This window comes from Patella vulgata, chromosome 2, assembly GCF_932274485.2.
Source record: "Patella vulgata chromosome 2, xgPatVulg1.2, whole genome shotgun sequence".
NCBI lineage: Eukaryota > Metazoa > Mollusca > Gastropoda > Patellidae > Patella > Patella vulgata.
This window is the reverse complement of record NC_065880.2, coordinates 62,245,606-62,264,555: the sequence shown is the minus strand read 5'-3', so window position 1 is coordinate 62,264,555 and position 18,950 is coordinate 62,245,606. Positions and strand designations below refer to the sequence as shown.

Sequence of the window (18,950 nt, the reverse complement as noted above, 5' to 3'; positions counted from 1 at the left end):
GAATTAAGAACACTGAATAAAGAGCTGTTTGTTCTTCCATAAAATATCATTACCCAAACGCTTCCCACCAACCTTGAATAAAAATCTGTTACAAACTAAAGCCTTTATCGCGTCCAAACTGTGTTTGGAAAAGGGTGCATAACTCTGGTAAGAAAGGAACGCTGAATATGAATAGGATTCGCCATTTCAACCAAATTGTTTCGCTCTGAACCGAAATATTCATTCTTCAATTTTAGGCTAGCCTCGAACGTTATTACTAACTTTGGTGCGATAATAAAGTCAAGTCTCGATTATCCATTTTTAAGTTAAATTATCCACTACAAAATGTACTCAAATCCAGTAAATAACCGTGGTCTGTCCCGAACAAGATGTATTTATCTATGAAAGCTATAATTTATAATAAAAAAAAGAATTAGCATATATATTTATTACCAGGAGCGTTCATATAATTTGAGTTGGAATGTTTGTAGAATTGGGTAGATCTGTGTTGGTTTTCTCGCGTTTGAAAATCCTCGACTTCTCGTTCACTCGAATTCTTGACTTCTTGCCCTCGAATTGTCGCTCCCCGACTGCCAAATACAAGAATTACTTAACCATATTATACGCCTCTTAAAATTTTGAATTTGTTTTTCAGGAGTCAGCTTTTATATCTTGAAATGTTGTCATATATCGTCGTCACCCCGTCCATCCGTCTTTCTTCCACAATTTCTTGTGGACCCTCTAGGGGCTAAACTTAGCGCCAGATTGACTTGAAATTTTTACACAGTGTATGCAACGAAGAAGCATATCGATTTTCAATGTTTGCTGTGGGAGTTATGTGCTTTGATCGATTTGAAAAATCTTATGGGTCCTCTATAGACTAAAGTGTATATGTGTACGGGATACAGAATCCTGTTGATGGTCAGCGATTTCCGAAAATAACTGGCAGGGTTCTGTCCCTTGATCATATTTAAAAACGTTGTGGACAGTCTAAAGTTATTACCCAAATCGCTTGAAATTTATACATACTGAAATGAAGAAGCTGGTAATTTTATTTGGAGTAACTGCCCTTGATCACTCTTAAAATATTGTGGTAGCTCTAGAGGCTAAAGTTATCATCTGATTGATTTGAAATGTATACCCAGTGTTTATGTTCATGAGACGAAGAATCCCATTGAAATCGAAAAGTTTAAGTTAACATCTGATTACTGGTACATGTTTTGTATAATAAATATGAGCACTATGGGGGACTTGAAACCAACCTAATTTTATTTCTGATCGTTACTTAAACTTTTATTCTTGGGAGGTTTTTAGTGTTTTCTAAATACCATCATATCTACTGAACAACAATTTTTGTTAGATTCAGATGAAAGTTAACAAATCTGTTAAGGGTCAAAAGATCTTAAATGTGTTTGATTTTGATGCGCAACTGAACGACTTTACATTGTTTCTTGCCAGACCCCCCGTTCTGCACCACGGACAAAAAGGTGTGGAGGTGGGGGGCTCGCCGGAAAATCACGATGAACAAAAATTTAAATAAAATTCTATAACATTGGTTTATTCAATGGAGTGTACCGTATCAACTATAAAGATTCTAAAATTCTCAGACCACGGTTACTTTTTTTTTAATTTCCTCCCTCGGATTAAAAAGGTGTGGGGGTGGGGGGCTCGCCGGAAAATCACGATGAACAAAAATTTAAATAAAATTCTATAACATTGGTTTATTCAATGGAGTGTACCGTATCAACTATAAAGATTCTAAAATTCTCAGAACACGGTTACTTTTTTTTTTAAATTCCTCCCTCGGATTATATTCGCACAGTGGACTGTGTATAATAGGTGTTTACTTAATATATTTTCCATTTTTTAATTATTGTATAAATAAAATTAATATTTTTTGATTCATTTTTGTTTTCTTTTTAAAACAATCCGTGATAAAGAAATGGTTTATCCATTACTAGTTTTAATGTCCCCAGCTGGAATGGTCAGGAGTATTTTTTAAGTCCCTGATTAATTCCTATCTTAAAGACATTAAACTCAAACACAGAATGATTCGATATATTTAGGATTGCCCCAACCAAGGCTTTCTTGTACACAACATACAAACTTTATTTTCTAATTAAACGAGGAAAAGACTATCAAACATTTGATAGCAGTGCATGTTTTAATACTTTCTGCCTTTTCCGATTGGATGGTTGATTTTTGGTTTAAAAGCGTAATCTATTATGACGTCAACAAATAAGGCGTAACGTCACAATCAGAATATAACTTGATATCACTATACGCCAGGTAATTACATTGTATTAAGAGGATTAAAGTGTTTTCGATCATTGGATAGTAATTACTATAAAAGCATTGTATCAAGAGGATTAAAGTGTTTTCGATCATTGGATACAGGAGTTGGTCCCAAAGAGTCATACAGGGGAAATGGCTACAATAACTCTATCCAAGCTCCTGGATCTGTCTGTTGGAACACCAGAAGTAGGCGCCGTAAATTTCAACCTATTATATCGACTTCTTCGTGTTATGTTGAAAAAATTAGAACTGGTGGATCATGAAATGCGTATACATGATCTTGATAAAGATTTTACCAGTTCAAAACTTTTGGCTTTGACCACAGATACCACACAGCCTACATCGTCACCATATCATGAACTGGAAAGAAAGGTTTTATGGATCACAAAGCAGATGGAACAACTTTGCGCACTGCCAACGACGATGGAGCTGAGTGAACAAGTTCGGACCCATGAAGATGGTGAAAAGCCCTTGTCAGAAATGTGGCAGTATATCAAATTGAAGAAACACGTGGAAGCCAACGAAGAGGGAATTAACAAGTTATTGACCATTACAGCAGATATAATGAAGAAAATAGATGAATTACTTGCAAGCAACCTATCCGTACTTGAAAAAATTGGGAATGTTAATCTTAAAAATTTATTTGATAAGATCAGTGAAATAGAGCTAGCAATAAGCATGCTAAATGATCGCTATAGTCAAATAAATCAACCTGATTACTTGAGTCAGTTTGTAACGTGGAATATGTTAGAAGATAGTTTGAAAGGTCTCCCATACAACCAGTCGTTTGATCTACGGAAAAATCTATTTGGTTATGGCTCGCAACTTCTTAGAATGAATCCAGAAGAAAGACACAATTTTATAGAAGAGGCAATCACGTCGGACACTCTTCACCAATACTTACCGAGAATAAATGCCGATTTTGTAAAACTGAAACCCGATGATCGTAAGCAAGTTATCGAAGATTCGATTGAGAAGGGTACATTCCAAGGTCTCTTGGCGAAGCATGGGAGTGATCTGCTCAAAATGAACCCGAAAGAGCGCGGAAATTTTATAGAAGAGACCACTTTGTCTGGTATTCTAAGAAATTATCTTCCAGGGTTAGATAACAATTTTGAGACAAAAGATCTGGCAGACAGAATTAAGATTATAGAAGACTCTTTACAAATAGGCAAACTGCATAAATATTTCCCTTCCAAATTTCAAAGTATTCGAGAAATGACAACACTACAGCGGAAATGTTCCATTGATAGTGCTATAAGAAATGGGTGTGTTGAAGATTATTTGCCGGGTGTCGGAATTATCTTTGAAAAAATGGATCACGCGGAACGTGAAAGGTTTGTAGAGAAAGCCGCAAAATCCGGATTGGTAGAAACGTACGAGCGTTTATCTGAAAAACAGCTCCCGCTTATTGCCGAAGACATACAAACAATTATCGAAAAGATCATAATCAAAGAATGTCAGACTTTGATGTATGTTGACAATGGAGCGGTTGAAACAGCGCTCGCAACCGATGTAGACCCAGATAAACCGGAACAATCTGTCTCAAAGAAATCGGAAATCGAAATTACATCACCTTCGTTACAGTCCGAAGCAAAAGTTTCATCAACAGCATCCATTACTCCACCCGAACAAAACCCAGGGTCATATACCAATTCCGCCTCCAGGCCAGGTACAAGTGCTAGTCGCCCATGTTCACGAGTCAGTACTCCAGGAACACTTTTAAGTTCTATGAGCATCGGTCCCTCTGCCGATCTGCTAGATATTTTAGATCGTCTTGGAACACTGTATGATCAGCATAACAAGTTGATAAGGTTTGTGAAATCCATCGATGAACTATTAAAAGAAAAGGCCGAAATGGATCATTTAAACAGATTAAACGAAAGAGTGACAATACTAGAAGAATTGCTAAACCAGAAGTTAGAGAAGTCGGATTTAGATAACCTTGTAGAAAAGGTAATCGGGTTACAAAAAGACATAGGAACCATTCAAGAGTGTGTTAATGCCACAGCAACAAACGAACCCCAAATGACCAAGGTATCTCTTCCTGACATCGACAACCTAGTTGAGAGTAAGACGACGTTTGGTTTAGATTCGTTAGTAGAAGAGAGATTGGCGGATTCACATGCTTTTGTAGACCTGATGGAGCGAGTTTGTGGATTAGAAAATAAGATATCAGTATTCCAAGAATCTCTTAAAGGGGGAGATAGCGCCTATTCTAGTGAACGGCCAGACGTTTTAACTAAGTTTGACAAGGCAAAAGAAGGAACCGTCACTCGTGATATCATGGATATGTTAGCAGATACAGTTCAGTATGATAGCGATGAGCCGGGTAAAGAAAGACTAATACGTTTAGGTTGGATATTGGATGATCAGCTTACTATGGTCCGAGACAAGATATCTGAATTGGATGGAGACTTGAAATTAATGGCAAGAGGTGTCGAACTTGCTATACAACGAGTTAAAGACGTTGATAGTACATCCAAATTGAAACAAAGCACAAGTAATGCTAAGAGTGCTGCTGTTTTAGATGGAGAAACTCTACAGCGTGCGCAAAATGCTATACTGGAATTACAAGGTGAAATTGATTGTCTCCAAGCCACGACACACAACATCATTCGAACCAATACTCTAAGACAACACCAGATTGAAGATATCATGCAAACAAGCAAAGAACTCTACGAGGGAAAAGCCGATAAAGACTATGTCTTAGGCGAATTCGACGTAAAGGCCGATAAACGCCTTTTAGAAAGTAAAGTAAACCATAGTCTATTCAACAAAGCTACAGATGAAATCAACAAGATGATTAAAGAAGTTGAAGTTAAGTTGGAAGGAAACGAGAGCTCCATGAATAATCTTTTCCATCAGTTAACAGAAGATGTGGACGGCAAACTTGATAGGCTAGAAATGGATCCACTAAAGGGTTGGGTGGAATCCCGATTAAAAGAGTTAAACCAGAAGATTGCCAAGTCACAACCCGGTTGGTCTGATAATGATGCAGCAGGTTTACGTAAGCAGTTAATTCAAAGATTCCATTGTCTTTCTTGTGATAAAAGTATCAATATGATGCCGAAAAATCCAATACCTTCTTTGCCATCGCAGGCCAGTATGTCAAACACGCGATCACCAAGGCCATACACTATATTTGAACTAAATCAAATTAGGCAACATTCGTCTAAAGGAATCATTAACCAGAACATTATGAATTTTGAACGCGCTCTACTAGAGAGACAACTTGCCAGAATCCGAAAATCAGACGTACGAGCCTTCATCGTCCACTATTCCAATGAACTGGAATCCTTGGGATTAAGAAAAAGCGTTGCTTTTGCTAGAAACCAAGACGTCAGTGATTACTACGCAAGGACGAGGGCTTGTGGTGGTCTTCATACGATGACTTTCCCACATAGAAGAACTATCCGTATTACTGGACTCAATAGAATAGTAAGTGAGGAGGATTTGAAGCAGAACAATATACCCGAAACTTATCAGCAATGTGGTGAAGAGGCAGACGTCCTGGGAGCAGATGGTATCATCTACAAAGGTCGATGTATGCACTCGAAAAAAAAACATGCGCCTAAAGGTATGAAAGCCATGCGCAAAGATACTTTTCCTTCAAACATACCACCATCAACTTCGCAACCATTTCCGGCATCACCTAGTCGCCCTGTTTCTGCTAAAAACAGATCACAGACACGTCCAGGTTCTGCACGGTCGGACTCGAGGCCTCTCTCCGCCCGCCCAAACACTGCCCATGCTATACGAGAAGATGAGCCCGTAAAAGTAATAACAATTACAACTCAAGAACGGAAAGCTGTTGAAAGAGGAACAGATGGAATCACACAACTGGACCCTTAACTGGTGATCAAATCAGTGTTCGAATACAAGTTTTAATGTTAATGCATCACAAATTAAACAAAATCAAAAAGCGATACCTGGACGTTTTTTTTTTAAATACACTTTGTATTCCATTCTAATTCCCATAGTGCAGTTTTAAGGGGTTCCGTGCACGCGGGTGAGGTAAGGTCCAAGACAAATATTTAGAGTATAAAATGTTAATAGGGAGGACAGCTGCAGTTGAATAGCGCGGTGTCAGTTGGTACCATTTGCCCATAGGCGTGCGAACCTCGGACATTATTAGTTTCGTAACAAAACACAACACAAGGTATATATGGATATAACTACTTCTCTATTATTTAATAACGACGTTTCGTAACACATACAGGTCACGTTCTCATGTTAATGATAAATATCCGTTGTTGTTTATTACAAATTTAACGTCCAAAACATTAGATATTATGGACAGGTTGATTTAATTAAATTATTTACACTTAAAGATACATTATAGGAAATAAGTAAAAGAGCTGACAATTCTCACTATATAATAGTAAAAAACTAGATAATGTAAAGGCAATTTGCTGAAAATTTCAGTCAAATTGATCCACTATGAACCGAGATTTTAGCGATTGAAGATTGGGACTAGTCTCGATCATCATTCCTAAAGTCGGCAAGATAAAAAAAACATAGTCTCGATTATCCACTTTTTAATTTAATTATGAATGGAAGTCGAACAGCAAATCGGAATGTAATCCAATAAACATCGCAGGCTAGCGATGCCATCGAGAGTTGATTATGGTCTGGATAAGTTAATAATTGTGTAATTAATAATTTAGATAACATTTCAGGCCTAATGAAAGACCTAAAATAGGCAGATTTAGCTCTTGCATAATGTATGTATATAATGGGTTGAAAATTGGTAAAAATATACAATACAAACATCCGTGTACATCAAAAGTCTCCTTAAAATTGGTTTACACACAAAATAAAAAGTCCTTGTATATTAAAACGTCAATTTAAAGCACACTTATAAAATCGCTGTCGTGAGAAGAGAGGGGGGGTCATCTTGTCCCTTTATCATAATAAAAACATGTTAAAACAGGGGGTCCAGCTGTCTGATGTTTGGCGCCATCAGTGCGGAAAAAGAATCCGCTAGCGTTATGTGGACCCGTGGTTTATTTAGATATTAAAAATTAAAAACGTCATCGATTAAAAGTTAAAGGCATTCCATTAGGGGTTTTCTTGCGTATGACTTTCCCCAGATAAACGTTACCTGAAAAGAAAAAGAAGAGCCAACAGCAACACAGAACAAGGCAATCAAAACAAATTAAAACATTTATACAAATAACACTTGACATTTAATATTTAGACATAAATAAAATTAATTTGATTGATATGCACTGTCATTGTTAATAATGGTTGTGTAGGTCCCTATACTTTTATTTTGTCATAATTTTCCCCTAGTATATTATTATATTAAATCATGCAGAAGGCTGATTAAAATTAATTCGGCTATTAACGTTTAAGTATCCGACACGCCAAAAGGCTTTTCAATTTTTCAATTACGACGTTAATCCGGTTGATTGGCTGGTGACGTCACAGGGACTACACATAATATACACATTATCTATACCATATATCACTGTCTGTACAATATATCACGGTCTATACACACCACCAATTGACAAGTGTGTATTGACGGCCCAGTTAACACGTGACTGGCCTAATCATAATCACTAAATTATCATCTTGCGTTGTTATAGATAAGACATTTGTGATTGGATTATTTTAGAGTAAATTTAAAATGCCGTAGATCCATTTAAGGTGCCATTGTTTAAATAGGCCACGTGACAAATGAAGATGACCCAAGCAATTAGCGCATTTACAGGTAATTTGGATAACCCCGTAATACTTGATATCCCAAACTATTCTCTATAAGTACAGAAATACAAATGGTGCCTGTCATTTGTCGACATATTCATTATCAATTAGCTATATAATAATAATAATAACCATTTCCATACACAAAGAACAACTTTTATCGTAACTCCATTTGAAATTCACAGCGAATATGGAATTTTTCGATGATTATGCATAACAATAGATCGCCCTCTTATTACCATGTATGGCTCCATGCATACTACGGACGTAGTAACTGAGGTTAAATTTTGGCGCGAAAATTACATGGGATTCATGGACATGAATATCAAATACATGTGATCATACGTGGATTTCCTGATGCCGTTTGCTGAGGGATTAAACTGTCAATGTAATTGTAAAATGCCTTTATTATAAAGAAGTTAAACGATGTTAGACATTAAAACCTAATCTTATCACAACCGTTTATCAATCGAATAATATATATTCAGATTTCTTATCAAGTCAATTAAATGGTGTTTAAACGCCAATCAACAAATAATACGAGGCTATTTTATTACAAAAACGTCGGTGAACAAAGCTAATTGATTACTGGGTAAAAAATAATTATAAACAACTGATGGGTAACACGTAATTATTTTATACAATTAACAAGTGTACGATTCTACGATTAGTTGTCGTGTGGAGAAACGTTTGTAGAAAAGTTCCCCCGTAACTTTTTTCGTTCGTTCGTGGGGTATTACGCACACGTTCCACCTAAATGTCTTTGATCTGACCGGCGTAAAAAAGATAATTACCTAATCAGCATTCTTAATCCCACATCGAGATGTAAATTATCTTATGACCCCATGTCTGTGCAACTTTAGTCGGATTGATTAATGACAGATATTAACGACACTACACTTGCCATATTATTATTAATACGCAAAGATAGTAAGATGACCCTTCTCAACCTGTTATTCGATTTAGATGGTTAGCAACAAAATTTATTTGTACTGTTAATTCTAACGTATATTGGGTTATTTTTTCGTATTTCATTTTTACGGTCTATTTCGGAGTAATGAAGTCAAATCCACATGCAGAAAGAAAGGCGCCGTACGATGAATACAGGAAAGCGAAATACAGTTGTCTACTCTGATAATGGATTGTAATTTACAAATCGTGTTTCAATCATGTATGACTTTTTTGATACATTTTGCATGACCACATCTTTTTACTCCTGTACTGTTTTACTCGGGGAAATTAGAACCACAATACTCTTCTGACGGAAATGCATCTCGAATCGTTTGGGCTGCACACGATGGTAGGGGGACTCTTATCAAAAAGTCACTTAAAATCGCTGTCGTGGGGAGAGAGGGTGGGACATTATGAAACAAATGCTAAATTGGATCTTAAATTAAAATAAATTACAAAACAAATTATTCCGTAGTCAATTGTTTTATTTAATAATGAGATTAAGGAACGAGTCAGGCATTAATGAATACACACGCCGGCTGTATATAGGTAAATAAACATTCCGAATATGCATTCGGTCACGTGACGTCACTGGCGTCTGAGAGGATTAAGAGTGTATTCGATAATTGGCAAAGTCGTTTTACGGGAGGTCTCTTTTTGCGACTTTGAATGAAGATAGCCGAACTAATTTTAATCAGATTGGTGTAAACTTGCCGTAAAGTGGATATAGTAACCATTGGCTATACGCACCGAAAAGTAATGTCGTCCATCTTATGTGCCCTTTATGTTATTTACATCTAATGAGTAATATATAGAAGATAGATAAAAAACACTAAATAATAAAAAGTTCTTGTATATCTAAAGATCATTTTAAAACACGGATTTAAAATCGCTGTAGTGAGAAGAAGGGGCGGGTCATCTTCTCACTTTGTTATAATGAAAACAAGTTAAAACAGGAGATCCAACTGTTTGATGCCATCGCAGTGGATTGACAAAAACCTTTCAGGGAAAACCGAAGTTCTCGCAGTAAAAACCACATAGCTGGATCCGTGGAGTATTTACAAATAAAAATGTCTGTGTGGTTCTTTCCACATAATAAAAGTTAGTTAAAAAGTCCTTTGACACACAGTTCACATATAATAAAAATTAGTTAAAAAGTCCTTTGACATAGATCACAATTTCGGTTTTTAAAATCATTTATTTTCTGCAGTCCATTAAAATTTTTCTTTGTGTGTGACTCTTCCCAGATAAAAGTTACCTGAAAAGTGAAAGAAGGGCCAGCAGCAACATAGAACAGAACAATTTAAACAATTATAAGAATAGTACTGTAAGCCACCCAGCATCCAAGCACTGCCGGCGAGACGTTACGGAAAAAATACAGAGACCTGTATTATCATACGCGGAGGGAGGAAGGGGGGGAGTATTCGAGTCCTTTCTCCATTCCTACGACAGCAATCCTTCCAGTACTATGGCTTTATATTAAGGCGCTCCTGTACGGGGCAGTTCCACCAAGGCCTCAATAGTTAATCGCCTCAATTCCTGATTTCCAATCAAAAAATCAAAAGTACCAATCAGCATGTTACTTTCAAAACATATCGATGTCAAGTCGGCCTTCTCAATGCAAGATATGTAAAGGCACGTACATCCTATATGGATAAAAGTGACTCTGTGAAAGATCTGATATTGGATAATAATCTTGAAGTTCTGGTAATCACTGAAACATGGTTACGAGACGGAGATATCGATAATCTGGTGATAAATAAAGTTACACCTCCAGGTTACAAGTTTGTCCACAATCCCCGGAGAGGGAAATGCGGTGGTAGTGTTGCCGTGGTGTTCAAAATGCTATACTGGAATTACAAGGTGAAATTGATTGTCTCCAAGCCACGACACACAACATCATTCGAACCAATACTCTAAGACAACACCAGATTGAAGATATCATGCAAACAAGCAAAGAACTCTACGAGGGAAAAGCCGATAAAGACTATGTCTTAGGCGAATTCGACGTAAAGGCCGATAAACGCCTTTTAGAAAGTAAAGTAAACCATAGTCTATTCAACAAAGCTACAGATGAAATCAACAAGATGATTAAAGAAGTTGAAGTTAAGTTGGAAGGAAACGAGAGCTCCATGAATAATCTTTTCCATCAGTTAACAGAAGATGTGGACGGCAAACTTGATAGGCTAGAAATGGATCCACTAAAGGGTTGGGTGGAATCCCGATTAAAAGAGTTAAACCAGAAGATTGCCAAGTCACAACCCGGTTGGTCTGATAATGATGCAGCAGGTTTACGTAAGCAGTTAATTCAAAGATTCCATTGTCTTTCTTGTGATAAAAGTATCAATATGATGCCGAAAAATCCAATACCTTCTTTGCCATCGCAGGCCAGTATGTCAAACACGCGATCACCAAGGCCATACACTATATTTGAACTAAATCAAATTAGGCAACATTCGTCTAAAGGAATCATTAACCAGAACATTATGAATTTTGAACGCGCTCTACTAGAGAGACAACTTGCCAGAATCCGAAAATCAGACGTACGAGCCTTCATCGTCCACTATTCCAATGAACTGGAATCCTTGGGATTAAGAAAAAGCGTTGCTTTTGCTAGAAACCAAGACGTCAGTGATTACTACGCAAGGACGAGGGCTTGTGGTGGTCTTCATACGATGACTTTCCCACATAGAAGAACTATCCGTATTACTGGACTCAATAGAATAGTAAGTGAGGAGGATTTGAAGCAGAACAATATACCCGAAACTTATCAGCAATGTGGTGAAGAGGCAGACGTCCTGGGAGCAGATGGTATCATCTACAAAGGTCGATGTATGCACTCGAAAAAAAAACATGCGCCTAAAGGTATGAAAGCCATGCGCAAAGATACTTTTCCTTCAAACATACCACCATCAACTTCGCAACCATTTCCGGCATCACCTAGTCGCCCTGTTTCTGCTAAAAACAGATCACAGACACGTCCAGGTTCTGCACGGTCGGACTCGAGGCCTCTCTCCGCCCGCCCAAACACTGCCCATGCTATACGAGAAGATGAGCCCGTAAAAGTAATAACAATTACAACTCAAGAACGGAAAGCTGTTGAAAGAGGAACAGATGGAATCACACAACTGGACCCTTAACTGGTGATCAAATCAGTGTTCGAATACAAGTTTTAATGTTAATGCATCACAAATTAAACAAAATCAAAAAGCGATACCTGGACGTTTTTTTTTTAAATACACTTTGTATTCCATTCTAATTCCCATAGTGCAGTTTTAAGGGGTTCCGTGCACGCGGGTGAGGTAAGGTCCAAGACAAATATTTAGAGTATAAAATGTTAATAGGGAGGACAGCTGCAGTTGAATAGCGCGGTGTCAGTTGGTACCATTTGCCCATAGGCGTGCGAACCTCGGACATTATTAGTTTCGTAACAAAACACAACACAAGGTATATATGGATATAACTACTTCTCTATTATTTAATAACGACGTTTCGTAACACATACAGGTCACGTTCTCATGTTAATGATAAATATCCGTTGTTGTTTATTACAAATTTAACGTCCAAAACATTAGATATTATGGACAGGTTGATTTAATTAAATTATTTACACTTAAAGATACATTATAGGAAATAAGTAAAAGAGCTGACAATTCTCACTATATAATAGTAAAAAACTAGATAATGTAAAGGCAATTTGCTGAAAATTTCAGTCAAATTGATCCACTATGAACCGAGATTTTAGCGATTGAAGATTGGGACTAGTCTCGATCATCATTCCTAAAGTCGGCAAGATAAAAAAAAACATAGTCTCGATTATCCACTTTTTAATTTAATTATGAATGGAAGTCGAACAGCAAATCGGAATGTAATCCAATAAACATCGCAGGCTAGCGATGCCATCGAGAGTTGATTATGGTCTGGATAAGTTAATAATTGTGTAATTAATAATTTAGATAACATTTCAGGCCTAATGAAAGACCTAAAATAGGCAGATTTAGCTCTTGCATAATGTATGTATATAATGGGTTGAAAATTGGTAAAAATATACAATACAAACATCCGTGTACATCAAAAGTCTCCTTAAAATTGGTTTACACACAAAATAAAAAGTCCTTGTATATTAAAACGTCAATTTAAAGCACACTTATAAAATCGCTGTCGTGAGAAGAGAGGGGGGGTCATCTTGTCCCTTTATCATAATAAAAACATGTTAAAACAGGGGGTCCAGCTGTCTGATGTTTGGCGCCATCAGTGCGGAAAAAGAATCCGCTAGCGTTATGTGGACCCGTGGTTTATTTAGATATTAAAAATTAAAAACGTCATCGATTAAAAGTTAAAGGCATTCCATTAGGGGTTTTCTTGCGTATGACTTTCCCCAGATAAACGTTACCTGAAAAGAAAAAGAAGAGCCAACAGCAACACAGAACAAGGCAATCAAAACAAATTAAAACATTTATACAAATAACACTTGACATTTAATATTTAGACATAAATAAAATTAATTTGATTGATATGCACTGTCATTGTTAATAATGGTTGTGTAGGTCCCTATACTTTTATTTTGTCATAATTTTCCCCTAGTATATTATTATATTAAATCATGCAGAAGGCTGATTAAAATTAATTCGGCTATTAACGTTTAAGTATCCGACACGCCAAAAGGCTTTTCAATTTTTCAATTACGACGTTAATCCGGTTGATTGGCTGGTGACGTCACAGGGACTACACATAATATACACATTATCTATACCATATATCACTGTCTGTACAATATATCACGGTCTATACACACCACCAATTGACAAGTGTGTATTGACGGCCCAGTTAACACGTGACTGGCCTAATCATAATCACTAAATTATCATCTTGCGTTGTTATAGATAAGACATTTGTGATTGGATTATTTTAGAGTAAATTTAAAATGCCGTAGATCCATTTAAGGTGCCATTGTTTAAATAGGCCACGTGACAAATGAAGATGACCCAAGCAATTAGCGCATTTACAGGTAATTTGGATAACCCCGTAATACTTGATATCCCAAACTATTCTCTATAAGTACAGAAATACAAATGGTGCCTGTCATTTGTCGACATATTCATTATCAATTAGCTATATAATAATAATAATAACCATTTCCATACACAAAGAACAACTTTTATCGTAACTCCATTTGAAATTCACAGCGAATATGGAATTTTTCGATGATTATGCATAACAATAGATCGCCCTCTTATTACCATGTATGGCTCCATGCATACTACGGACGTAGTAACTGAGGTTAAATTTTGGCGCGAAAATTACATGGGATTCATGGACATGAATATCAAATACATGTGATCATACGTGGATTTCCTGATGCCGTTTGCTGAGGGATTAAACTGTCAATGTAATTGTAAAATGCCTTTATTATAAAGAAGTTAAACGATGTTAGACATTAAAACCTAATCTTATCACAACCGTTTATCAATCGAATAATATATATTCAGATTTCTTATCAAGTCAATTAAATGGTGTTTAAACGCCAATCAACAAATAATACGAGGCTATTTTATTACAAAAACGTCGGTGAACAAAGCTAATTGATTACTGGGTAAAAAATAATTATAAACAACTGATGGGTAACACGTAATTATTTTATACAATTAACAAGTGTACGATTCTACGATTAGTTGTCGTGTGGAGAAACGTTTGTAGAAAAGTTCCCCCGTAACTTTTTTCGTTCGTTCGTGGGGTATTACGCACACGTTCCACCTAAATGTCTTTGATCTGACCGGCGTAAAAAAGATAATTACCTAATCAGCATTCTTAATCCCACATCGAGATGTAAATTATCTTATGACCCCATGTCTGTGCAACTTTAGTCGGATTGATTAATGACAGATATTAACGACACTACACTTGCCATATTATTATTAATACGCAAAGATAGTAAGATGACCCTTCTCAACCTGTTATTCGATTTAGATGGTTAGCAACAAAATTTATTTGTACTGTTAATTCTAACGTATATTGGGTTATTTTTTCGTATTTCATTTTTACGGTCTATTTCGGAGTAATGAAGTCAAATCCACATGCAGAAAGAAAGGCGCCGTACGATGAATACAGGAAAGCGAAATACAGTTGTCTACTCTGATAATGGATTGTAATTTACAAATCGTGTTTCAATCATGTATGACTTTTATGATACATTTTGGATGACCACATCTTTTTACTCCTGTACTGTTTTACTCGGGGAAATTAGAACCACAATACTCTTCTGACGGAAATGCATCTCGAATCGTTTGGGCTGCACACGATGGTAGGGGGACTCTTATCAAAAAGTCACTTAAAATCGCTGTCGTGGGGAGAGAGGGTGGGACATTATGAAACAAATGCTAAATTGGATCTTAAATTAAAATAAATTACAAAACAAATTATTCCGTAGTCAATTGTTTTATTTAATAATGAGATTAAGGAACGAGTCAGGCATTAATGAATACACACGCCGGCTGTATATAGGTAAATAAACATTCCGAATATGCATTCGGTCACGTGACGTCACTGGCGTCTGAGAGGATTAAGAGTGTATTCGATAATTGGCAAAGTCGTTTTACGGGAGGTCTCTTTTTGCGACTTTGAATGAAGATAGCCGAACTAATTTTAATCAGATTGGTGTAAACTTGCCGTAAAGTGGATATAGTAACCATTGGCTATACGCACCGAAAAGTAATGTCGTCCATCTTATGTGCCCTTTATGTTATTTACATCTAATGAGTAATATATAGAAGATAGATAAAAAACACTAAATAATAAAAAGTTCTTGTATATCTAAAGATCATTTTAAAACACGGATTTAAAATCGCTGTAGTGAGAAGAAGGGGCGGGTCATCTTCTCACTTTGTTATAATGAAAACAAGTTAAAACAGGAGATCCAACTGTTTGATGCCATCGCAGTGGATTGACAAAAACCTTTCAGGGAAAACCGAAGTTCTCGCAGTAAAAACCACATAGCTGGATCCGTGGAGTATTTACAAATAAAAATGTCTGTGTGGTTCTTTCCACATAATAAAAGTTAGTTAAAAAGTCCTTTGACACACAGTTCACATATAATAAAAATTAGTTAAAAAGTCCTTTGACATAGATCACAATTTCGGTTTTTAAAATCATTTATTTTCTGCAGTCCATTAAAATTTTTCTTTGTGTGTGACTCTTCCCAGATAAAAGTTACCTGAAAAGTGAAAGAAGGGCCAGCAGCAACATAGAACAGAACAATTTAAACAATTATAAGAATAGTACTGTAAGCCACCCAGCATCCAAGCACTGCCGGCGAGACGTTACGGAAAAAATACAGAGACCTGTATTATCATACGCGGAGGGAGGAAGGGGGGGAGTATTCGAGTCCTTTCTCCATTCCTACGACAGCAATCCTTCCAGTACTATGGCTTTATATTAAGGCGCTCCTGTACGGGGCAGTTCCACCAAGGCCTCAATAGTTAATCGCCTCAATTCCTGATTTCCAATCAAAAAATCAAAAGTACCAATCAGCATGTTACTTTCAAAACATATCGATGTCAAGTCGGCCTTCTCAATGCAAGATATGTAAAGGCACGTACATCCTATATGGATAAAAGTGACTCTGTGAAAGATCTGATATTGGATAATAATCTTGAAGTTCTGGTAATCACTGAAACATGGTTACGAGACGGAGATATCGATAATCTGGTGATAAATAAAGTTACACCTCCAGGTTACAAGTTTGTCCACAATCCCCGGAGAGGGAAATGCGGTGGTAGTGTTGCCGTGGTGTTCAAAGAGACCTTTAAATGTACCAAAGTAAACACTAGAAAAAAACAAAAATACTTTCGAGGAACTGTTGGTTAAGTTAAAATTCAAAGCCCAGACGTTAATCCTTTGTGGCATCTATAGGCCACCAGGCAGGATAGTTCTTCACAAGGACTCTGAATCAGAGACTGTCTATGATGAATTCTCGGGTCTGCTTGAACTTCTGAATACACATCAAGGAGAATTACTCGTTTGTGGAGACTTCAATATACATATGGAAGATAGCAACAGAACCGATACACATCAATTTTGTAGCCTCTTGGATTCGTTTAATCTGAAACAGCATGTACATGGCCCGACTCACCATCGTGGTCATACGCTTGACCTTGTAATTACAAGGAATGATGATTTGGATATCAGAAATGTACGCATGGATCAATCAGTGACATCTGATCATTATGCAGTTCTTATGTCAACCAGTTTTGAGAAGCCGGCGAGACCCAGGAAGAATATATCCTTCCGCAGATGGAAAAAGATTGACAAGAAGAACTTTGATGACTACACAGATAAGGGTGTAGTTGAATGTTGTAACCATTACGATTCTCAAACACGCTCTGTTGTAGATCAGCACGTGCCTCTACTCACCAAAATGGTGACAGTACTCACAAGAGAAGGCTGTTACAACGAAAGTATCCGGGAGGCAAAGCGTCAACGACGGAAACTTGAACGAAAAATAATGACTAGTAATTTGGCAGTTGATAAACAGATTCATTCGTCAGCTAGAAACTCAGTCACAGCTTTGGTCCAGGAATCAAAACGAGAGTATTTTGTTAATGCCATCGACGGTGCTAAAGACCAAAAGAAAGTGTACCAGATCACAAATAGACTCCTGTTTAAAAACAAGTCGCAAGTTCTTCCCAGTAGCAAGTCAAATGATGAAATAGCAAACGACTTTTCGCTGTTCTTTCAAGACAAGATACAGACAATTCGTTCAAGTCTTGTAGCAACTGGACCGGCAGATACAACACCGAGTTCGTTTCATATTCCGTGCCAATCTCTGTCAGGTTTTGAACTTACGACCGAACAGGAAATTAGACTGATTATTCAGAAATCACCGACCAAGTCTTGCAGTCTCGATCCACTACCAACATGGTTGCTGAAAGAATTTCTTGACAAAACTGTGCCCATAATCACTCACATTGTAAACTAATCCCTGGAGGAGTCTAAAGTTCCTGAAAGCATGAAGTATGCCCTAGTAACACCATTGATAAAAAGTCAAATCTAGATGCAGGTCTCCGCAACTACAGACCGGTTTCCAATTTGAATTTTGTTTCCAAAGTTTTAGAGCGAGTTGTGGTAGCCAGACTGAACCCTCATATTATGGCCACAGGCAATGCTGAAGAAATGCAGTCAGCGTACAGAAGCCGATACAGCACCGAAACTGCGCTTTTCAGAGTACGGAATGACATTTTGGAAGCTGTTGACATCAGTGGAGCTGCCATTCTAGTATTCTTAGATCTATCGGCAGCTTTCGACACCATTGATCAGGCAATCTTGCTGCAGACTCTAAACCAGAGATTTGGTGTCACTGATTCCGCCTGTGACTGGCTTCAGTCTTACCTAACAGGGCGAATGCAGGCCGTGAAGACAAAGTACGGCGTGTCCGCAAAAGTTGAACTCTCTTATGGAGTTCCTCAGGGATCCGTCCTTGGGCCGGTCTTGTTCACCATATACACCCCACCATAGCCCGACGTCATGGTTTATCAAGTCACCTCTACGCAGACGATACACAGCTATATCTAGCGTTCAAACCCACCTGCCAGAGATCTATTGACTCGGCCTTCACTCTGATGTCACTTTGTGCAGATGATATTAAACAGTGGATGTCTTGCAATTTTCTGAAGCTAAACAGTGACAAAACAGAACTAATAGTCTTCAGTTCTAAATCTGTACGACGGAGTTTGAATCTTCCGCCTTTCCAAATTGGAAGCCATAGCATAGAACCGGCACAGGAGGCGAGGAACCTTGGATTTGTGTATCAGTCTACTCTGTCAGCTGAATCACACATCAACAAAATATTCGCAATATTAGTCAGATTAGGAATTTCATCAATACCAAAGCTGCTGTCTCCCTGGTCCAGTCATGTGTACTGTCCCATTTAGACTATTGCAATGCCCTGCTTTACGGTGTACCAAAGACTCTCATCACCAAGCTGCAGAAGGTCCAAAATTCAGCAGCCAGAGTAG

General features: G+C 37.3%; 2 protein-coding genes across 2 annotated transcripts; both read left to right on the top strand.

Annotated features, from left to right (window-relative positions):
• Positions 1-2,406: 2,406 nt before the first annotated feature.
• Positions 2,407-6,268, top strand: LOC126812604 (glutamine-rich protein 2-like). The gene is made up of 4 exons (XM_056099174.1): positions 2,407-3,031; positions 3,995-4,161; positions 4,639-5,821; positions 6,258-6,268. The coding sequence occupies exons 1-4, from the start codon at positions 2,407-2,409 to the stop codon at positions 6,266-6,268; spliced, it is 1,986 nt and encodes a 661-aa protein (XP_055955149.1).
• A 4,615-nt stretch (positions 6,269-10,883) lies between these two features.
• LOC130010928 (glutamine-rich protein 2-like) lies at positions 10,884-12,219 on the top strand. Its single transcript, XM_056099172.1, has 2 exons — positions 10,884-11,643; positions 12,209-12,219. The coding sequence occupies exons 1-2, from the start codon at positions 10,884-10,886 to the stop codon at positions 12,217-12,219; spliced, it is 771 nt and encodes a 256-aa protein (XP_055955147.1).
• The last annotated feature ends 6,731 nt before the right edge of the window (positions 12,220-18,950 follow it).

What these genes read in the sequence shown, in the direction of transcription:
- LOC126812604 (XM_056099174.1), top strand. Translation starts at nt 2,407, where the DNA reads ATGGCTACAATAACTCTATCCAAGCTCCTGGATCTGTCTGTTGGAACA. An exon ending in GTGGAATATGTTAGAAGATA is followed by an intron (nt 3,032 to 3,994) that starts GTTTGAAAGGTC and finishes CTCCAGGAACAC; the next exon opens with TTTTAAGTTCTATGAGCATC. An exon ending in TAAACAGATTAAACGAAAGA is followed by an intron (nt 4,162 to 4,638) that starts GTGACAATACTA and finishes TTAGGTTGGATA; the next exon opens with TTGGATGATCAGCTTACTAT.
- LOC130010928 (XM_056099172.1), top strand. Translation starts at nt 10,884, where the DNA reads ATGCAAACAAGCAAAGAACTCTACGAGGGAAAAGCCGATAAAGACTAT.